At 34.4% G+C, this 22189-nt stretch overlaps 1 protein-coding gene across 4 annotated transcripts in view; it reads left to right on the plus strand.

The window, feature by feature from the left end:
* Positions 1 to 22189, plus strand: part of PAPOLA (poly(A) polymerase alpha) — a 50686-nt gene that overhangs the window by 11967 nt on the left and 16530 nt on the right. For all 4 annotated transcript variants that reach the window (XR_001292275.2, XM_013940731.2, XM_013940733.2 and 1 more), the window contains exons 3-15: positions 311 to 377; positions 1941 to 2022; positions 2497 to 2606; positions 4521 to 4574; positions 7875 to 7986; positions 9340 to 9429; positions 9525 to 9663; positions 11166 to 11238; positions 12644 to 12764; positions 13725 to 13809; positions 18625 to 18678; positions 19474 to 19593; positions 21262 to 21371. Coding sequence is in view for 3 of the 4 variants with exons in the window: in XM_013940731.2 (XP_013796185.1) it covers positions 311 to 377; positions 1941 to 2022; positions 2497 to 2606; positions 4521 to 4574; positions 7875 to 7986; positions 9340 to 9429; positions 9525 to 9663; positions 11166 to 11238; positions 12644 to 12764; positions 13725 to 13809; positions 18625 to 18678; positions 19474 to 19593; positions 21262 to 21371 (1217 nt within the window). In the remaining variant the exon portion in view is untranslated. The remainder of the gene's footprint in view (positions 1 to 310; positions 378 to 1940; positions 2023 to 2496; positions 2607 to 4520; positions 4575 to 7874; positions 7987 to 9339; positions 9430 to 9524; positions 9664 to 11165; positions 11239 to 12643; positions 12765 to 13724; positions 13810 to 18624; positions 18679 to 19473; positions 19594 to 21261; positions 21372 to 22189) is intronic.

Raw genomic sequence — 22189 nt, forward strand, 5'->3', positions numbered from 1 at the left:
ATTCTTTCAGGTCCATGCATTTTATGAATACAGGTTTTGTTTTGAAAATGAATAGAATTCATATACCTAAAATATGAGCAGGCCTTGCGTGCCTGTATTTTTTTCTGAGCTTAAATGACTTGAACATCTTTAGGTAAAGGGGAAAGTAGCGGGAATGTTGTAAGAGTGACTGTGTGTGTGTATATATATAATGAGCTATAATTATATCTGTAATGTTATTCTAGTCGACTCATAATGCTGATCAACATCTGGTAAATAACACTAGTTTGCTATAACCTCATTATATGTGATTCTGATGTTTTATCAATAGGATTCTAATTCTGGGGAAATTAAATAACCTGGTAAAGGAATGGATACGAGAAATCAGTGAAAGCAAGGTATGGATGTATTTTACATAAAAATACTCATGTTAAGACTTTTGTAGAAAGATAATTATAATCCTAGTTTAAACATGATGCATCTTAGATTTGGGAAGATCTGTTCAAACTGGAAAAACAAATGCAACTGTTATGTGACTTCTTTTATTTCCAGGCAACATTGTCCATTTAGAGTTGTTATGCGGTTAAACTAATAAATATTGGGAAAATTTGTGGGAGTTGTAATACTTATTTTTCAATACTTCTCTCATCTCCCTAGGTAGAAATACCATTTTTGTAAGTATATTTATGTATAATCCTGCGTTAATAGTATGCCTGCTTTGGCTATGTGAACCAGTGCTAGATCTTAAAATGTATTTCTTGCAGCTTTGAGATATATAGGGTCTTTTTCTTCACTTTGAATATTCAGTTTTAGATGTTCTTATCCTGTAATGTTGCTTTGTTAGACTGTAATAATGATAGTATCGTATTGGATTAAAAAAAAAAATTTTTTTTTCATTGAAATCAAGCCAGGTTATATAGGTCTCTTCCTCCTTCCCCCCCCCCTTTTTTCTTCTTTTCCTAGAGGAATACAAACTTGTAAAAGTTAAGATGGAAGTGGCTTTTTTAGCCCCCCACCCCCCAAAAAGTATTTTGCTTTGAGTATGTTCAAGTTTATATTTCTTCTGTATACTTCTCTTGTGAAATAGGCATTTATACATTTTTCAAAGCTATTTAAGAAAGCTGTATACATGTAGGTTCTTGAAAGTAAAATAGCAAGAGGAACTTGCCTGGTATAAGATCTGAAGCCACTTAAGTTCCTACAGTATATATCATGGAATAACAGATTATCAGTTTAATTACATCTTTTACTGAATGACTGTTAATATAGAGCTTCAAACTGTAATGTATCGCATCCTGTTTTAAAAGGGTAACTGTCTTTGGCCGCACTGCTGTAGGTTCAGGAGTTCTTTAAAGATAAAAATGTAGGAATTTTAGTAACCTTACACTAATAAAGATACCTAAACAATTCTATGAAAGAATAAGCACCTCTCTGAAAACCAAACTTTTATCTAAAGGAGCATAGTATCTTGTAAGTGTCTTTGGTTCAAAGTCGTTTAATAAACACTGATATGATAAATAGTATTTTTCTGTAGATTTAAAATGGAATCCATCATTAATTTCTCAGTCAGTTTAAAAGCCTGAGTACTGAGCAAAATGTTTAATGTCCATAGTATCTCTAAAGTGTTGCTCCTGAATAGTAGAACCATTAGAACAAATACCAAATTTGAGGCAGTAATGCGTAATGTAGCCGTAATATTACAAATAGTTCCCAAGTGGCAAACATGCTTCTCTTTCCTTTAAATACTACTTATATCAGTGACCTTAAAAACCTTAAACCTTAAAGCTGTTCATCAAAGACAGTATATTTATACAAAGAGCAGACTCCTACTCAGAATGGTGTTAATTTTTCTAACTTAATATCAATTTTCTAAAATGTTTTTGGTTTTCGTTTTCTCAAAAGTTGTGTGTTTCATTATACTTTGCTAAGGTGAAATAACCAGCTTTATTTGCTCCATTTAGAATCTTCCACAGTCTGTAATAGAAAATGTTGGAGGAAAAATTTTTACCTTTGGATCGTATAGATTAGGGGTTCATACAAAAGGTAAAATTTACTTTTATTATAAGAACTCTAATGATATATCTGTAAATGCCATGCTTAACTAACAAAATCTTGCTTTGATTTTTGAGGTATTGTTAGATTTTTACGTCAAACATCTCTGTTCTTCCTTCGTTCTAAATAAAACTGTTTGTGTCATGTTATGTTTGCAAAATAGATAGCAAATGAAAATTAATTTTAAATAGAGAAAGGTGTATACTTGGCTTCTCAGGTTTTGTTGAAAATTGTTATAAATGTTTAACAGCTGAAGGAAGAATGTGTGTATATATATGTCCAGTATGCTTAATGGCTATGAAAATATTTTTCATTTGGTTTGGCTTGGAATGACTTTTCATTGGACATAACTGTAGGAAGAGCAAATAATTTTTTCTGTTTGATTGCAAAAACATTTCTGACTATTGCTGGCATTTTATGTCTGTGAAGTGTGAATAACCTAATTGTGCTGATAAACACTTTTAGGTGCTGATATCGATGCCCTGTGTGTTGCACCAAGACATGTTGAAAGAAGTGATTTTTTCACGTCATTTTATGAAAAACTGAAACAACAAGAAGAAGTAAAAGATCTGAGGGTATGCGAATTGTCTGATACAGCTGAAGTAATGATGCTTAAACATTCATAGTGGAAAAATGATGCATTAAAATAGGCAAAAATAACTTTTACTGCTAAGGCTTGCACCGAGTTGTCAGTTAACCTAGAGCAAGGCCTATCACCATATTTGAAAATAAATTGAGATTCTTCTAAGTCTTCTCTGTTCCTGCTTACTAGATAACACCAGTTCCAAAATCTGGATGGCAGAATAATCTCTTAAGTATGCATTAGCGCTGGTAGATTTCGGCTCGCTGTCTGTAGCAGCAGACAGATGTAAATGCAAGTGTTTGGTCCTGATCCTTTTCAAGATAACTTGTGTGTTTTTAATTAAGGTTTTAAAAACAGTAGGATAACAAAATACTGTATAATTTTATGCTTATATAAACCAGTACTGTGATACTAACAAAACATTCTATTTTGGCTGTCAACTGTGCATCTGAAAATGAAGGTAACCTTTTTTATTTTTTGCAAGTGTCTCATTATTGCATGCTTGTACAAGATGTTTAACATGTAAAGATGAAATTTTCCCTCTTAAGAGTGGAAGAGATGCTGGTATACAGTATTCTGTTTTCATTATAACTGAATGACAAGCCTTTCTAGGTCAGCTAGTGAGAAATTTAAACTCAGCATTAGCTTGGAATAAAGTTTCTCTTCTTTTCTTTCTTTTTAGATGAAGGTTATTACTGGCAAATGTTAAACTCTAGTTTGGTTTAGTCCTGTTTTGTCACAAAATAAATAGACTCTCTCTGCAGCATTCTCTCGCTCTATGTATTCCCTAGCTGGTAACAGTGTAGTGCAAGCATCTGGTCATGATGCTACATGCACTGAAGCAATTGTGTTGAATGCATCAGAACCTTTTTATAAAGTAATTTTCAGTTTTCTAATCCTACTATAACCTTTTTTGGTGATGAGTCAAGCTTATGTAGTTGATGTAGCACAAAGGTAGATTAGAACATGCACGCTATTGAATCTGCAGTGATGCCAATAACCTTTAGGTCAGGGTGTTATAACATTTTAAATCATGCCAGCTAAGTCTAAGAAAACTTGTCTACCTCCATCTTTGGGGAACCTGGACTTTCAACATGAGTTGCTTTAGTGAGTGAATTTGGGAGACTTGCTAGCTTCGTATCTTGTTTAGGATCCACCCTGTCAACCAGTAGGCTAAGATTAAATGTGTAGGGGAGCATTGTTTTCTCTTTTCAAGAACTGGAAGACACTCTTAACCTCTGGCAGTTCCTAGATTTTCTTACTGGGAAAGTATATAAGGCTGTCATAATGCTCTCTGCTCTTACAAAAGCAGTGTTCTGCAGATTTGGCATGTTCAGGTGCTCAGTTGAGAAAGGTTACAGGCTTAACATCAATTAATGAGCGTGTTTAGGAAAGATGCTGGAACTTTGGGAACTGGTGACTTGCAGCTGGATTAGATGAAGTCAGAGTGCATAGTCGTCATACAGTTGTCTCCTTGTTAGTTGTCCAAAAAAATACTCACTGTGGAAACAATAGAAATAAGAGGCCTCTAGAATACCCACAGGTTGGCCTCGGAGTATTCAGAAATGCTATGGGGAGTAAAAGATGTCTGATGATGTCCTACAGTGACAGAGGAGGAGAGTTGGACCTTGAGGTAATATTGTCAGAGCTAGTCAGTATGAGTTTGGGCTATAATTAACATCTAGGCAGCTGTAACGCATAGTACATAAAAGCATAGAAATTAAGTCCTTACTGCATAAATCTTCAATGGTGAAGAAAAACATCGGTGAGGAAAAAAAACTGAGCTCAAAAAATAGGAAAGCATCAACACAAACAGTGTTTCATTGTGATTGTTTAGACCTGCTAAGCTATTGCTTGTAAATGTTATTCTCTATGCTGAAAATAAAATGTAACTTTTTTTCCCCAGGCTGTTGAAGAAGCTTTTGTCCCAGTTATTAAACTTTGTTTTGATGGAATAGAGGTAAAGATCTCTTTATTTTGTTTTGGTAGAACATGGTTGAAACAAAGCTTTCAAGATCTCAGTCACTTTAATGGCGTTTACATTAGTGAATATTACATAAGTCACAATCCTAAGTTCATATTTACATCCTTTTGACGAGTTGTATTTATCTGCAGTTGTGTAATTTAAAGTGAGACTTCAAGTATATCAAGACAGACTTGTTTCAGTCTTAAAGTTGTGCATAGAATATTTTTTTTGTTCTTTTTTAGGCACTGTTACCCACTTGTGGTGATTATTTATCATTTAATAGAAATTACATTCAGAAGTCCTGAATAATGCGAACATTGGTACTTTGTAGGGTAGGTCAGTAAACTAATGTGGCTTAAATCATTTTTGGCTGTTAATGACTAACTCTCCAGACCTTAAATTCAGATTTGCTTCAAAACTTTGTATTACAGGAAGTTCAGATCTTTGTTCAGGTCTCAAAAATCTGCTGCTGAAGGGAAGCTGGGTAGTCCCTTCATCCTGACCTTTTCAGACTTCTGTTTAGGTCTGACCAAAGCCACTGTTCTGGTCTGTCAGTTTCTCTCCAGTTTATCTGTTGCCTGGTGGTCAAGCTCTCCCGGAGTGGATGTGTTCATGCTGCTTAATGGAGAAGGCAGGAAAGGAGAGAAGAATGCCAAAGTTGTTTTGTTAGCACATTTCCCTTGGAAAATTGCAAGGTTCTTTGTTCTGTGGGTGTCTGCATACAGTTACTGTTCAGCAGTGAATTTAATCAGGATTTTTCAATTTCCAAAATTATACAAAATAAACTCACTTAACTTGAGTTTTTTACTTTTAAAGTTTTTTCAAACTAGTGGTTAAGAAAATATGAACGCTGCTTTCAAAAGATACTCTGTTAATCTTCTTTTTCAGACCATTTTATAATCAACCTGTCAGCTTCTCTTGGTGACGAGACAAAACATACTTGCTCTTCACACACACAGTTATCATTCTTACCTGGTTTATGTTAACCACTGGCTGGTGGATTTAAGGAAACTACTTCACAGTGGGAAAGAATTTTCAGGTTAATCTTCTGACATGTGATAGTTTGCACAGTAGCCATACTTAGCTGTAGTTTTTACTCAAGACTGCAGTTTCTTCTCTCTCAGTTTGAGTTGCATCTCTGCCTTGCAATTGTAACAGTCCTTAGTGAGGGCACTGGCAACATTTGTTTTGAGTCTCAGCAAGGAGATGATTGCCCCTCTCTCCTCCCCCTTTTCTAGCTTTACTTATTTGTATTTTCTTTGATATTTATTGCTGCTTAAGCAGGAAGATGTGTTTGCTCCAAATTAGAGAGAGATGGTACTATATAGTAAGCTAGCCTGTGAATTTGCATACGTGTCAGCCACTTTATTACTGTCCATGTACAGTTGGGTATTAGGAACTCCAGTTATTCTGGAGTATTTATTAATTGTTTACAGAGCTTAGGTATTCATTCTAAATATTGAAACTTGCTGTAGATACCTTCTTTTTAATTCATTTGCATTAAAGCCACGGTGTTTATGTAGGTTTTTTTGTTGTTGTTGTTTAATGGAATTCAAAATTCAAGCCTAAACAGGGAAACAAAAAGACTCTCTGCTATAGGAGTAGTAGTATCTTGTTCCAGTATAGTAATTTATCATGGGCCCTGGTGGCTTAGGTTTAGGACTGGAGACTTAACCTATGCTGCTGACAAAGCATGAAAGAATTCTAGTCTCTAACACTGACTTATCCCAACACTTGCAGCTGTTGTTAGATCATGGTTTCTGATGATTGTGTCTATGCCCAGCTTTTAAGTACTAAAAGGTGGAGAGTGTGTTTGTGTGGTTTAGTGTTTTCTTAATCCAGGCAAGAGGTGCCATGTGTTATTCTATAAAGAAAACACTAATTAGAGGAAAAGGGCTTTAGCTTAGTGGTGATTCTGTCAGTTAAACTTAGAAGTTTCTTCCACTACCAGTTTCTCCTATATGATTTTGTGTTCTTGTTTAAAATTGAATTTGTTTTTTTGTAGAAGACTGAGCTTTTTCAAAAAATGACAAAGATGGGCTGATTTGAAAAATCCTTTTATTGTCAGTAAACTTTAAATCTTTAGAGATGCTTGTTTTTCTAGAGGTCAGAATAGGATTTCAAGCTGAAGCTCATTTTGAACTTAATTACACTGAAAGCAGTATTTTCAGCTTAATTAGAAACTTCTTCTTTTAGTGTACCTTCTTGTTAAGAACAGCTGTTACAAACTTTAAAATCTGCAGTGCCCTGAATACTTTAGAGTACTTCTCCAAATAAGTTTGTTTGCTTTCAATCATTTTAAGAGATGGGTACAATGTTTTAAGTATTTACTAAAAATTCTTAATTTTAAAGTATCTTTAGCTTCATTTTTATATGTATACGTTATGTCACTAGGATGGTTTTGTTCTTGGTGCAGTAGCACTAGCTATTTCATCTTGTAGGTGAAGCAGTATCAGTCTATGATGATTAAAAACCTAATATGATGAAGGTGGCTTGTTGCCTAACAGACCAAAGGCTGATTTGCTCTTTACATGCTCGTCATACTGACTGATATCTGATCTCAGACTGTAACAGCAAACTGACTTCCCCAGTATGCGTATGCCCTTTTTGCATAGGGAACAGCGTAAACTTCTGCTTCTGTACTGGATAGTCTCTTAGATGCTCTTGATTTAGAAAAGCTGTGATGATGAGTTACTGCAGAAGTAACAGCAAAGAAAGTGGGCTTTATTTCACCACTTAAAATTTTATACACTTGCTCAGTAGATTGCTGGGTTTTCAGAAATTTGTTTTCTGTATTTAAATATCTAGAGTTTTCATACTGTTTATATATAGAGATAATTAGTTGCATGTGTGCTTTACAATGTTAGATGGAAAAGGTCTCTACCACTCTTTCTGTATTTCAGTGGTTGTTTTGAGAATATTTAAACTAGCTTATGCATTCATCTCTTATTCTGACAATATAGTAGGCTTTTGCATCCTGAACCTAGAAGTGGTGCTTGTCCATAAAGAATTTTTATTACACTAATAAGAATGGACATAGTTTTTATATATGGTGTGGTTCCTTGCTGATCATAACCCAGTATATATTTCATTCTCTTGGAAGAGGCATCATAAGATAGGTGAAGCATCTGAAAGTGTTCCTTTTAATGTCTGGGAAGGGAGTCGGAGCATGTTGCTTAAAAAGAGACCAACTGTATTAGAAATAGTACTGGTTTTACAATTAGTAAACCTGATTAAAATCAGTTATAGAACAGTAACTTGACAGAAGAAAAATCAACTTTTTTTTTTTTTTAGATTGATATTTTGTTCGCAAGATTAGCACTGCAAACTATTCCTGAGGACTTAGACCTCCGAGATGATAGTCTGCTTAAAAATTTAGATATTAGATGCATACGAAGTCTTAACGGTATGTATGTACAGTTTTGCATATAAACTTCTTTGTCAAGTCTTTCAATAAGTACCCTAGATCATTTGATACAGGGGTTTGGTGGTGGACTTTACTGAAAATATAGTGACTTGGTATCTGGAACTGTAGTTATAGCCAGCTTTATATATCACTTTGGAGAGAGAGGTTTTTTTCCTGTTGCTCAAATTTTTATAAAGTTTCTTCTTTTAACTGGGTGAATTCAGTAAATTGGGTGATTCAGTGCCCTCTAGAAACTAATGGGACTGTGGGACTTGTGTGGAGCATTATCTGCTTTAAAGATGTACGTATGTTTTATCATTTGTGTATGTTTTAATATGTATAAACAATTATGGGATTATTTCAGTGATAAATTGGAGATATCAAAACACTGCCAGGTTCAGGCCAGCTCTTTAATATTTGTGAGCTTGTATAACTGTTTTCTATAATACTGAAACTTTAAAAATTTGTTACCAATGTGGGGGAGGGCAGGGGCTTCAGAGTATATGCAACTCAGGGGGAGCTCAAGATATCATTAGCTTCTGTTATGAGCTGAAATTTTGATTATCTCAAGTGATATTGGACATGCATAAACTAAATTTGATAAGAGTGGGGGGAAGACTACCACAGCAACTTCCATTTTGTTGTGAAATTAATATTTGTGCAGTCTTTAGAATTCATATTTGCCTTTCACTTTTGTGTAGCTTCTTTGAAAGGAATTCCTGGTCTTAGAGCTGGTTGTAAGAAAATAGCAGTATCTGCAACCATTTATTAACCCAATTCTTGATTAAAAATCTGTCAAGCAGGTAACATTGTCATCTATAATGTTGTTCTTAAGCCTTGCAATATCCCATCAAAATAATGATATAATTTATATATTTAAAGACTGTTCTTGTTAGACTATTCTTTTTACAAATTAAAACAAAGCTTTGATTTATGACTTCCAGGTTTTCTGTAGGTCCATGAAGGCTCATAAGCTTTAATTGGCTGCATGTTCTGTGATGTACTGCATCAAGTTCCATAGCAGTAGAATTTAGAAATTGTCCTTTTCTAAAACAGCTTGTGCTGTATCTCAGTAGTTTATTAATAACAGAAAACTGGGTAGCAATGTAAAGTCATAGCTGTAAATATGTGAATTGTCCTCCTGAGTGCTTCTGTAAAACAGGTTAGCGGGGAGGGGACACAAAGACAACAACAAAAACGTGAAAATGTTTTCAAATTCAAAACAACAGTCATCAAAATACAAAGTGAGTTTCCAAGATGTTGATCAAAAGTTTGATGGCTTTGAAGGTGGGGGGAGGGCAAGGGAGTGAAAAACTTGAGGTGGTAAGGATAATAGATGCTTTCTTTTGGCAGGTTGCCGGGTAACCGATGAAATTCTGCATCTAGTACCAAACATTGACAACTTCAGGTTAACACTGAGAGCTATCAAACTGTGGGCAAAACGTAAGCAGTTTTATTCCAGAATTTTTGAAGCTTTCATTAACCTTTATGGTTACTGATAACTCTCTCCTTTTGTCTTTTTCCTTCTCAATCCACAGGCCACAACATCTATTCCAATATACTAGGTTTCCTTGGTGGTGTTTCCTGGGCTATGCTAGTAGCAAGAACTTGCCAGCTTTATCCAAATGCAATAGCATCAACTCTTGTACATAAATTTTTCTTGGTATTTTCTAAATGGTATGTTGTTTTTTTTTAATTTAGATTACACTAAAATAAAATTGTTTTGTAGACACTAAATTTTAGTCCTGTTTTTATGGTATTTTTTCAGCTGTTATCAGGTTAAGTTGGTAGTTGAACATTGTCTACTCTTGGTGCCAGAGCTTGGGGCTTTTCAATAAAAGTCATTCAACATGCTTGGTTCTTGAAGTATCCAAAACAACAATACTCAGTTTTTAATTAGAATGCTCTTAAATACTTGTTGAAATGCAACCTTATGTTTCAGATAAGCCCCTTATATAGTGCTAAATAAGAGCATATGCCCAAAAAGTTAGTCATTTAGCACTCAGATACTTGGATGATTGGAAATGGAGGTATGTCAGCATCTGTTTTAGGCACATAGCTTAAATGCAGTTCAGGAGGACCAGAGGCAGAAGTCTGTTTTCTTTATTTTCTCAGTGTGGAAAGAGAGAGGGGAAAGTGTTTCTGGATTAAATGTGGTTTCATACTCGTGAGCTATTTCACTCAGATTATTTGAATAACTTTGGAAACAGTGGGAGCATTCCAGGTAAATGTGGAGTGAACTGGAAAAATGTACTTTGCAGATTACCACTGAATACTATTTTCCTTAGATCGTCTCTGGACACCTATATTCTTCATGAGGTGTTGACAGGTTTTTAGAATCTTTGCACCAAGTTTTTGCTTTTCTTCAAGTACAGTATCTTCCTTCTTACAATTAAGATAATTACTGCAGTTTCACTGAGTCTTAAATCGATTGACTTTATAGCCTTCTTTGAGGGCCAAAGTGTTTATTAGTATCTTACAAAACAAAGCTATTATAGGAAAGTTGGTTGCAAATGCCATTTAATGTATTCCTTATACTGTTGTCAGTTTTGTATGAGATTTCTACAAATTCATAATTGTGCGAACCATACAAACACCAAAAGATTGAACTGACTTTATATAAGAAATACTTCTATAGGAAGATAACCTTTCATTCATGGGAGTGGAGGCATCTTGAAGAATGGAAGTGTTGCTTTTTTTTGTTCATTTGTTTCATTCAGCATGATTTCTTTTCATGATTTGCATTGGAAAAAAAATTTAATTTAGTGCATGTGCTTTGTAATGATGCTGGCTGTTGCTTCTGTAGTTTGACCATGAGACAGCTAGCATGAAGGTAGATGCAATGTTAATCTTCATAAAGGAATTTGTCTTTGTTAGGTGTGTAATTCAGGAGTCTATAGGAGTTTGCTTTAGTTGCCTAAACCACTGGTGATAAAGTTTCGACTCCAAGACATCAGAACATTGAATTTACTTTGCCTTTGAGAAGTTAATTATAGCCGTATTACAGTTCTGGACTACAGATTATTTGAAGGATTACAGCTAGAGCAGCTTAGTCTTGAGGAAATGATACTTTACCATAAGTGCCGAGTGAAGAAGGGTCACATTCAAAAAGTATTGTTTGTTGAACATAAATGGTTTTATCCAATAGTCTTATTCAGTGCTACAATCTTTTTAAACAGGGAATGGCCAAATCCAGTGCTATTGAAACAGCCAGAAGAATGCAATCTTAATTTGCCTGTATGGGACCCAAGGGTTAGTGTATTATTTTTTCCCCTATAAGTGACACTGTACAATAAATTCAGTTGCTTAAAGATTCCCAGGTGAACTTGGGTTTATTAAACTTAATATTTTGATACTATGTTTTCTTTATAGTAACCTCTAATTCCCCTGAGTGTGGAACAAATTTAGCTTAATTCTGTAAACTGGCCACTTAAAGCACACTTACTGAAAAATGTACTTTTTACTTCAACTTTTGCAATAAGTGAGCTTAATAGATACTCAGATTAATTAGGTATATGCCTTAAAGCAATACACTCTTGAAAAATTGCTTCTTTATAACAGTTCACTTACTGTCTGACTTGCAATCTGTTATTTTGTAAGTGTATTGAATTTGCTGCAATACAAAAGTCTCAACTGAATATGGCTCAGTTCTATATGGTTGTTTGTATAGTAATGTATCTTTTCATCTTGGACCAAAGAAGATCATAACTTGATTTGTAAGTTGTTTTGTATAGTATTTATAATATTGACATCACTGTCTTTGTAGCACTTCCTTGGATGTGAATGCCATTCAAGCAGACAAAATAACAGCCTCCAGCAGGCACATGGTTCATATCCTCAGGTTTCAATAGGGCATAGTGTCAATGGCTCTGTTTTGTTGATTTTAGTACTTGGTGCTCAGCTAATCTTTTTTGAGGGATGAATGCAAGCACCAGAGACTGAGTTGCACAAGCTTTGTTTTTTTTCAAATCTGCTTTTCTGGTTGACGGAAATCTACATTTAAATAATGTGAGACAAAGATGAAAACAGTATTCTTAAGTCACGCTGTTATCCTTGGGATAAGAGTTTGAAGTCAGTGTATGATGTGAACTGTTTGTGCTGTAGTAGCTAAACAAAATGTGATAAGTTAAGGACAAGGTTTCATCCTTAACTTTCACTTATGGCCTATGAAAGACAAAATTATTACCCTAATGTTATTTAAATGTAACTTTTTCCCTGTGCTGTTCCCTCATTGTTTCCCATATGCTGTTTTAATAAAGGATATGTTAATGCAAGTGCTGCTTTCCTCAGGTTTCCCAGAGCCTCTCATGTTAGACTGGCTCGTCGTTTTCAGTTGTGTTACAGGACTAAAGCAAAAACATGTTTCACAGGGTCTCAAGACAGCTATTTCTCTGAAGGTGCTCATGTGGTGATAAGGTATCCTTGTTTTGATGTGCTCAGAAGCTAATTTCTATTAAAGAGAGAAATTGTCCTGTTCAGTTGGTATTTCTAAATCCAGAGATACCAGCATCTTGAGCTTGATATAATGCTAAATTTACTTGATCTTCAAACTAAGATGTCATTAGAACTTGAGACTCACTTTAGCAAAGGGAGAAATCCAAATTTATTAACTCATGTGTGTGCTTGAAGAAAACTGATTGGCTGTTGTTATATATAGGTAAATCCCAGTGATAGGTACCATCTTATGCCTATAATTACACCAGCATACCCACAGCAGAACTCTACCTACAATGTGTCCGTTTCTACACGGATGGTCATGGTTGAGGAATTTAAACAAGGTAAGTATTATCTTATGCTCTCTATATTAATGTATTCAAAAGGATTTAAAGTAGTTCTATTGTGGATACCCTTGTTTTGAGGGGGGAGGTGGGAGGATGTTAAGTAACTTTTTGACTTGAGAATACTTTCTAAAGCAGGTAGAACTTAGCCAATCTGTTATGCTTCTTTTAGCTGTAAGTACCAAATTCCCTAGAGGACTGCTGTAAGTTTGTCATTTACTCCTATAAATTGAGGATAACTTATTAGAATCCCTTGTGCTCTGAAAATGAGAGCTACAACTGAAAATCTTTTTTTCTTTAGTCTTCTTCTACTGGCTTTAGATTCTGTTTTGCCACATGGAAGACTAGTGTAATAGTCCCATTTGATGCCAGGTACTAGTCCTAATATATGACAATCGGCTTGCTCAGAGATAAGTGCTCCAGACTCGTTCAAGTAAACTACTTAATAGTTACAATAGATGTGAGAAGACATTGTCAAAGCAAGGAGAGGACTTGATACAGAGAGCAACTACTATAAGCTCTCAGAGACAATGTAGTAGCTCATTGTCTCATTTCCTTGCCCTGTCATACAATGCCTTACACCAGAGATGATTCAAGTACTGTAAGAAAAATCTCTACCTTCTTTGGACTGAGCAGGTTTACTCTATGGTGTACCTAAAAGGTTAAATTGAGTTGTGCTGCACTGCAGAGCAAAATTTTATTAAATCATCAATCTGATCAGTTAACTTAAGCTTCTAAACAAATTATTTTATTGAAGTTCTTTTTAATAATTAATAATATGATCTGAGTAACTAATGACCACTTTAAGAAAAAAGGTAAGAATGGAATATAAACCTTGTTGATAAACTCTTTTGAGGAAGGGGGAGAATAATGTGTAATAATCTTAGTTCATAAGCTGTTTTACTCTGGATAATAAGCTGTATTTAAAAAAAAAAGTTTAAATTTTTTTTTATAATTTAGGTCTTGCTATCACAGATGAAATTTTGCTGAGTAAGGCAGAGTGGTCCAAACTTTTTGAAGCTCCAAACTTCTTTCAAAAGTACAAGTATGTATTTTATGGCATGGCAGAATGTTTAAGTTTTATTAGTTAAAATATCTAACGATGCTCTGTGGCACAGGAATTTACGTTCACGTCCATTAGACTTCCAGAAAAATGTTGTGAGGATTTTTTTATATAGAGAAGGAGTGAGCACTTTTGTCCTTTCTCTTAGAAAATTAGTAGGTTCATCAGATACTTGTCTTCAGTGTGTAACTCAGAAACCTGTTAGTCTGTGACTAGATATCTAGAATGTCACTAGTTAACTCTAAATTGGTATGCTACCAATATAATTGAAGGCCTGTCAGCTGGTTTGACTAACAGAAATGTTTTTTATTGGTGTCAGTAAGCATTCTAAAAATGGGTCTTACCTCCCAGGAAACAAGATATTAAAAGAACTAACTCTGCAGGTCAATATTTAAGATGAATACCTACTTGAAACTGTGTGCTTTCTTCTGTCAATATAGTCAACAGTTCACTCTGATAATAAAACATACTTTTTACAGCTGTGTTGACTAACTGCCAGATGTACTAGTTATTACTAGATTTTTTTCATTAAAGCTTAAGGCTTTCGGCTCTTTATTAATACTTTACGCCTAGCTTCTTTAATTTTGTAATGTCTCTGCATTAAGGTAAATGCTCTCAAGTTCATACTTCTTACGTATTTTAGGGTTTCTAGTATTATGCTTGTGGGGCAGAAGCTTGTTAAATGTATATATTGACTTGCTGAAAGTTGTATTTTTATAATAAATATGGATTATTAAAATATGGACTACATCTTCTTTGCCCTCAGTTGAAATTTTGGAGACCCATTTTTCTTGAATCAAGATCGAGTATATTTTACACTTGTTTCTGTGTTGGGTGGTTGGTTGGTTATGTACTAATCTAAACAAGATTGAAATATACAGTTCCCCCATTAAAAAAGACTGCTGACCTTCATAATGTGTCTGTGTTTTGTTTCTATACCTTTTGCATGATAAAAGCTTTAAAACATTTGGATGGCTTTTATGTTGTACCTTGGAGATTAAATTTGAAAACTCTTAAAAGGGCACCTTAAAATTGTTCATTCCCCCCCCCCCCCCGAAGTTAAAAGTGGGCTGCAGACAAATCAGTTTCTGCTCAAGAGGCTGCTAATACCTTCCCTACTACATTTTCTTTCAAGTTTTGAAAGAAACAATAGGAAGCATTAAATGTCATTTGAAATAATCTCCATTTTAATGTAGTTTTATGCGTACCAGCTTTAGCCGTTTCATCAGTACAGCAATAAAAGCTTCTTTTGCCAGCATTGAATATCCAGGTTTTGTACATTTTGCTTTTGTTTTTTTCAACTGTAGAATGGTATTATGGAGCCTGCTAATTATTTAAAATAAACAAGATTTCATCTGTTACGCCTTAGTAAGTCAATTTAAAAGTTTGGTTAATAACTTTCCACATAATAAAATAATTATATGCAGTCATCAGTATGGAATAAATGTGGCTCTTCGTGGTCAAATATCCATCTGAGAGTTAGGTGTTTTTCTCTTCCCTGTCTTCTTCCCTCTCCCCCATTCACCCTGGTGTTTAAATTATAGGTATCATGAACTTGTTTGTGCTGAGATACAAAGCAGTGTATAGTGCTCTACCAGATAAGAAAAAATCCAATCCTTGCTCTGAGACATTTACCTTTTTTAAAACATTTCTCCCCGAATGCATTGCTTTAGTATTCTGTATCAGTGTTAATGGCAATTAACTTCACTAAACATCCATGATGATCATAAATGCTTTTGCTTTGTTAGCCCAGTTTAAAATAAGCAGACTTCAAAGATGTGTGACTAAAGAAATCTGGAGGCTACTGCATGCCTGCATGGCTGGAACAGATTAGAAAGAGGGAAATCTGTGGGTGTGTTTTTCCTTTTAAATGTCAACAATTATTTGAAGTTAGGAAGTTGCAGTATGTGCCATCTGCACTTCATGTGGTTTTAGATTTTCAGATGGGGGGAAATGGGCAACAAAGGACATACGCTCATACACTTGCTGGGTATAGCATTTTGCAAGAAAATGGCAAGAATAATTTCAGACTGATAGAACATCAGCATGCAGTGTTACATAAGACTGAAGTGGCTAGAGCTTTTTTAAAACCAAGTGAAATGTGGTTATCAGAAAAAAAAACATTCCATTAAATGAATTGTAGCATATTGATTCTTTTTTGTAAAGATAAATATCCTACTGAAAAGATGTAAATAGAATCTAAACATACCTTTTACCAGGTATTTTAAACAGTTGCCTGAATATGACTTTAACTAAAGCAGTGGTTAACTTAAAGTAGGAAGCCTGGAAAGCCTTATGAAGAAAACCTGGAATAAATGTGTCCAGGTGTTCTCAGTTTTGAGTAATATCTTCCTTTATGCCCTCTTTAAAAATACTTCGGGTTTTTGTAGGTACAGTTGTTAATAGCGTAAGGTAATTCCCAAATAGCTGCATTCAGTTTTTTTCATAAAAACTTAATGATGATAGGGAGTGTGAGGTGGGAGGGAAGAAGCACTGGGTTTCTAAAAAAGAATGCTATATACCTCAAAATGATACCATGCATCTCAAAGTAATGATAATCACAGTTAGGAAGTAGAACCTTAACAATAGGAGGTTTTCCCTGTCTTTATGATAAAGTAATGGATACTACTGAATTGGACATACTCTCTGTCTATAAAATTGGAATTAAAGACTCAGTAAAAAATCTTGTCTCTGTAGAACTTAGTGGTGGGGTTTTGGACCCTAAAAAAGAAGTGTCTTAAATTTAACATCAATTTAATGCTCTTACTGAAAATGCAATAGACTTCCAGTCACTAATTCCCCCGTAGCACTGTTTCGTAAATTCTTGTGTGTGGCGGAGTGCCATCATACCTTTTTTCCTTTTCTTTTTCAATTTATATGCCATAACTAGCAGTACCTGAGCAAAAATGGAAAATCAATTAAATTCATAAATATGACTTATTTACTTTGTCTAGGCATTAATAAAGCATTGAAGCATCCTTCACCAACTAGTTGAGGCTTAGACTTTGGAGTTGTTCTCTAGTAGTGTTTGTTTGAAAGAGCTGCTTTTGACATGTAACTGGAAAATGAGTTTCTCCAAATACTTGCAGATTTGTCTGGTTTCAGTTCATGCGTGGTTAAAAACAACAGCAAACTTAAGTTGCCTTTCCCACTGAATGAAACACATTTTGCATGTGTGTGGTACATATGATGTAGGAATCTTATGGCTAACAGTTGCATATCTAGTGCTCATTAGAAGAAGTTGATGTTAGAAATGAGTGACTTCTTGCACAGTTAGAGTTTGAGGAAAAGGACCTTTTTCTCTCTTTCAAGGTTCTTGCATCGTTGCTGAATTCCAACTGAATTGGCAGAATATGTGCGTGTTTCCAGAGAGATATAATATTCTGGAAAAATCTGTTATACTTCTGCTTTATCTCATTTTTCTAAGCAATACTTCTGAGATTTTAGGAGTATAAATAATTCAGTGATCATGTATTACAAGTAACTAAAAGGAGCATATTTTAAATAAGATGATAGGAAAAACTTAACATTTTATTATGCATTTAATACTGTCAAAATAGAAAAATCAATGGATAATATGCCATATTTAGAAGGGGGATAAAAAGTCTCTTCAGATATCTTCTTTCTGCTCCTTGTTAGCTCCTTTACTTTAGCTGACTTAATTCAAATGAGTATAGCACTTAAACATTCTTTTCTTCCCCCTACTTCTACATTAAAAAAAAAAAAGTGGAAATGTATAGTTACCAATTTGATCAGTTGATTTTGATTTACTGTTACAATTTGAAGGCCTGTAGCATCAGAAGACCCTTTTTGCATCTTAGTATTTCACTATCATAGGCCTCCTTGCTTTCCTTTCCCTGAAGTCAATGTACTAAGGTTTAATCCCTGGTGTTATCGGTCTTACTAATTAAATCCTATTCTGAAAAGACCTAAATAAACCATTATTTTTAGGCATAGTTATTATTATTATAGATGTTAAAATGATGTTAAAATTGACTTCCCAGCTAAACTTCTGAAAAATCCTGGCTATAGGCATGTAGTAAGTTTCTTTCCAAGATTATGAACTCAAGTTTAAAAAAAAAAAACAAAACTGATCCCTGTAGTCATCTCCCATTCCACCATCCTTGGACTCCTTTGTTTAAAATAACATTCCAATTTTGTATACCATTTGTTTGGGATTTATTTGCAGTGGATAATACACTAATTATCCTAGAATATAATTGAAAGCTTCAGGATTATCATCAGAGGAAATATTCCTTGTGAAGTTTCAGACAAGCGTCTAAACACTGTTTTAAAATGTGGGTATTCAATTTTTGTAAACTACAATTAATACTATTATTTTTGACTTTGGTAAATGAATATATGTTAACCGCTCATCTAACTCTTCAGAAATAATGTTGTGACTAAGAGAAATGACATCTGTACAGGTGCTTGTGAACAGTTTTTTTTTACTTGCAATGAATCTCTGCAGTAGGCAGCTAAAGCCCTGTTCTCATTAGGTTTTGAAATTTCTGTACTGTTGTTCAACTGCTGTTGTTACCCCCCCACCCACTAGTATTAAAGTGTAGTTGCTAGTGTCCCTCATCTGAAACATCTTGAGGTCTGTTAGTCACGTGCTTGGGGACTGTTTAACAACCCCTTTGTCTACTTAATTACTTAATTTTATTATAGGGTATGTACTTAAGCTAATAATCTGTGGTTTGCAATGTAGAAGTTATTGAGAAGTTTTAATATTAAACTTTGAATGTCTAGTTTTAGAAGCATAAATAGAATAGCATATTGTCTTTATCTCCAAAGGCATTATATTGTACTTCTAGCAAGCGCACCGACAGAAAAACAGCGACTAGAATGGTGAGTATAATGCTTGCTATTTAAAAACAGACAAAAAAACCTGTCAACCTGGAGGCAAGGGACTGTATAATATACCCTTTAACAAAACAAAGTGGAGCTTCAGTGTATCCAAATTAAGTGGATGAAGAGATACTTTTTCTGAAAAACAGTAAAAATGAAGAACTGGGGAGAGAAAGCTGTTGATTGCATTGTGTTCTTCACAGCACTATCATGTTCACTTTAAACTTCTTAGTTCCTTAAGTCTTATGCACCTTTTTTTGGTAAGAAAGACAGTTTGAGTAGGTATGTTTTCAATCTCTAGAACCATTGTTTCTCAAAAAAAAAAAAAAAAAAGCCTCTTTTCCCTGTTTCCACTCTCCTCCTCATTTTTTTTAAGGCAGTTCTAAGATTGTCAGGTATTGGGAATTTCGCCTTTTAATGTTCGTCACCTAAAGCCAGAAGAATATTGGAGAAATAGGTGGGAGTGTTTTGTTGACTGGCTAGTCAGGAGTTGATGGAAGAGATTTTTTCTCCTTCTTACTGATGCATGATCTCTTGCTATTGAACTTTATTTGTAAAACCAGGCTGTTAAGAGTTAATCAGGGAATTCTTAAGCTTCCTTTGCATTAGTTTTTTTTAACGAGTTCACTTGGTTTATTGATTTGAATTAATCTGTCTTGTATAGTGTGCTAGTTCATTTTCTCAAGTATTAGCATAAGCAGAATGCTGAGGATTTTATCCTCCTTGATACATGAAGTTAGATACTTCTGTTATTTCGTATTAACAAAAACTTGCTGTTAAATGACATTTATGCAGGGTGGGCTTGGTGGAATCAAAAATTCGTATTCTAGTTGGAAACTTGGAGAAGAATGAATTCATTACACTGGCTCATGTGAATCCACAGTCATTCCCAGCACCCAAGGAGAATCCTGACAAGTAAGCAAAATTACTGTTTTCTCTTGTAGTAGTTGAAGGACTTAGCTAAAATACAAATTCATTAATCAATAAAATAAAAGTTTTTATAAAACTTTGAGTAGATGAATTTTTAATGACAGTATCTAATGGTGTATAGTTTTAAGCTGTTCTAAAGTACTTTGTTCTGTGTAAAAAATGTTTCTAAGCCAGAAAAGTTCTAATGAGATAATATGCAATTAGAACAGTGTTAGCAAAAATATAACGTTTTGCCAATAATACCAACTCTTTGGTAGCTACTGGTACTGGACTACTGCTGTTTGAGGACCTAGTATCTGATGGTAACATTTTTATTACAAGGCAGTACTGAGAACATCAGGCACAGTGTTGAATGATTTAACTAGACTTAATATTATTAAATAATGGTAGTTGGGAGGCATATCACTTAAACTTGGTAATGACTAATGGTAGAATTCCTGGGGATCTGGAAACAGTGGAGAGAACACCAGGCACCTCAAATTGTCTGATATGCTAATGGTTTCTGGACTCTCTGTTTTCTAGACTGTTTGGAGGTGTGTGTCCTAAAAACTCTCCCTTCGAGACTTTATTTTCTGGATTGAATGTTTTAATGAACTTGTGAGAAATCATGTTTTTGTATGAGGTGTAAGAAGGAGGAAGAATTTCTGTTGGGAATATGTAAAAAGCCTTGTTCACATTCCACACAGCCTGTTCCAGACATGAGCTAGGTGGATGTGACTGTATGCTGCTCTTTTCTTTTTTTAAAGTTAAGTGCATAAATTGCATATATGTTCCAAGTAACAGTGGACAACGCAGGCAGGACATCTTCACCATTTTAGTGGGTAAAGAGGAAGTTAAAATCATGTTCATGTTGCTGTGCTTGCATAATCAAGGATTTTGATTAGCACTTGTTTCAGAGGACTGTTGCTGGCAATGTTTTTAATGAAAAGTTACTTTCCAAATGTAAATAGTGTAGATACCTTCACCTGCCTGCCTAAATTTGTTCTTTAATTGATTGATAAATTGGCTTGTTCTGAAATAGTCTTAGAGGGAAAAGATTTTTAAATGTTAAATGTCATGAGCTGCTATGGTAATAGAATCTTTTCATTAGACTCTTTGATAGAATATAATAGTTCATTTTCCATGTATGTTGCGTGAAGATGAGCTTTTAAGGGGAGGCTGTTCTTACCTGAAAACTGCAATTTGCGGTCAGACTTAAAGCTAAAAAATTTGGAGGTTGAAGACAAGCTTAGGTGGAAAAAATCAAAATTGTTTTGTCAATGGATGGATTAGATCCTGATTTATTTCAGGGTCAGGTGTTGAAAATCCATCTCCTGACAAACCTACTTCCTTTCAGTTGTAATGGCTAGTTGTACTCCTAAAAGGGAGAGAATCTGCATAGAAGCACACATGAATGAAGTCACTAACTGATAATTGTAGTTCTTTATGTTTGTTGGAAATAGTTTGTTAGTGTTTCATAACTTTTCTGTATTTCAAATAAAAAGTGAATGCCATTAAGTCAGCTTTGGCTTCTGTTTTTCTATGCCTAGCTCCCCACTAGCTAGTGCTAGTGGAACTAAAACGTAAAACTATTGTCTATTGCAGCAAATACCTTACTAGATTATTCAGTTCTTTGGTCAGAATTACATGACTGTCTTATATAAAACTTTTCAGGGAAGAATACCGTACAATGTGGGTGATTGGATTGGTGTTCAAGAAAACTGAAAATTCTGAAAACTTAAGTGTCGATCTTACTTACGACATTCAGTCTTTTACAGACACAGGTGAGTTTTGGTTTTTAGATGTTTAGATATTAATAAATTTTTTGAATGATATCACTTGTCTGTTTCATAATCTAGTCTCTGTCTGAGCAGTAGAATTGTACCTGGACAAAGACTAGCAAGATTTGGTGAAGGAGTTTAGGGTGTTATTTACTTGAAATACAGTTTTACTGACCTTTAATGCTTCTAGACACTTCAAGTTAAACAGTTTTAATGAAAACAAACTGGAAATTATTGAAGTAATACACACAAGTCTTTCAAATCTCACTCTAAATGGTAAATTATAGTGTGATCTTTGTTATTAAATAGGTAATTTTGTTATATGCAATCAACCTAGCCTAATCTCCTTTTGACAATATGTTTTAGTCTAATTATTTTTACATTTGGTGAAATTTCAAATCTAGTGGATAAAAGTTAGGTATCTAGTAGATTTAGAATGAAATGCTTTTTAATCTATGACAGTTAATTCAGTAAAGGGTTTTCATACTAACTTGTAAGTTAATTCAGTAGCTTGTACTTGGTGTTGTTGGGTGTGAAAGTAAAACCTTGGGTGTTGTGTTTTTTTGGTTTTTTTTTTCTCTCTTTCTCTCTCAATTTGTTCCCTTTTGATTTGCCAAAATCATTTAGAATATGCATAAGAAATTTGGAAGCAAAGAATTGGTAACAGCTGGAGGCTAAGACTAAGAAAGGATTAATATTTGCAATATTTTTTAAAAACAATAGTTAATGCTTAAGTATTACATGCTTAGGAAGTTAAGGGAGTAGGTTCAGGTACTACCTAATGTACCCTGTCTCTAGATTTCTAAGACTCAGTGAGTCTG

The sequence above is a fragment of the Apteryx mantelli genome, chromosome 4 (genome assembly GCF_036417845.1).
Source record: "Apteryx mantelli isolate bAptMan1 chromosome 4, bAptMan1.hap1, whole genome shotgun sequence".
NCBI lineage: Eukaryota > Metazoa > Chordata > Aves > Apterygiformes > Apterygidae > Apteryx > Apteryx mantelli.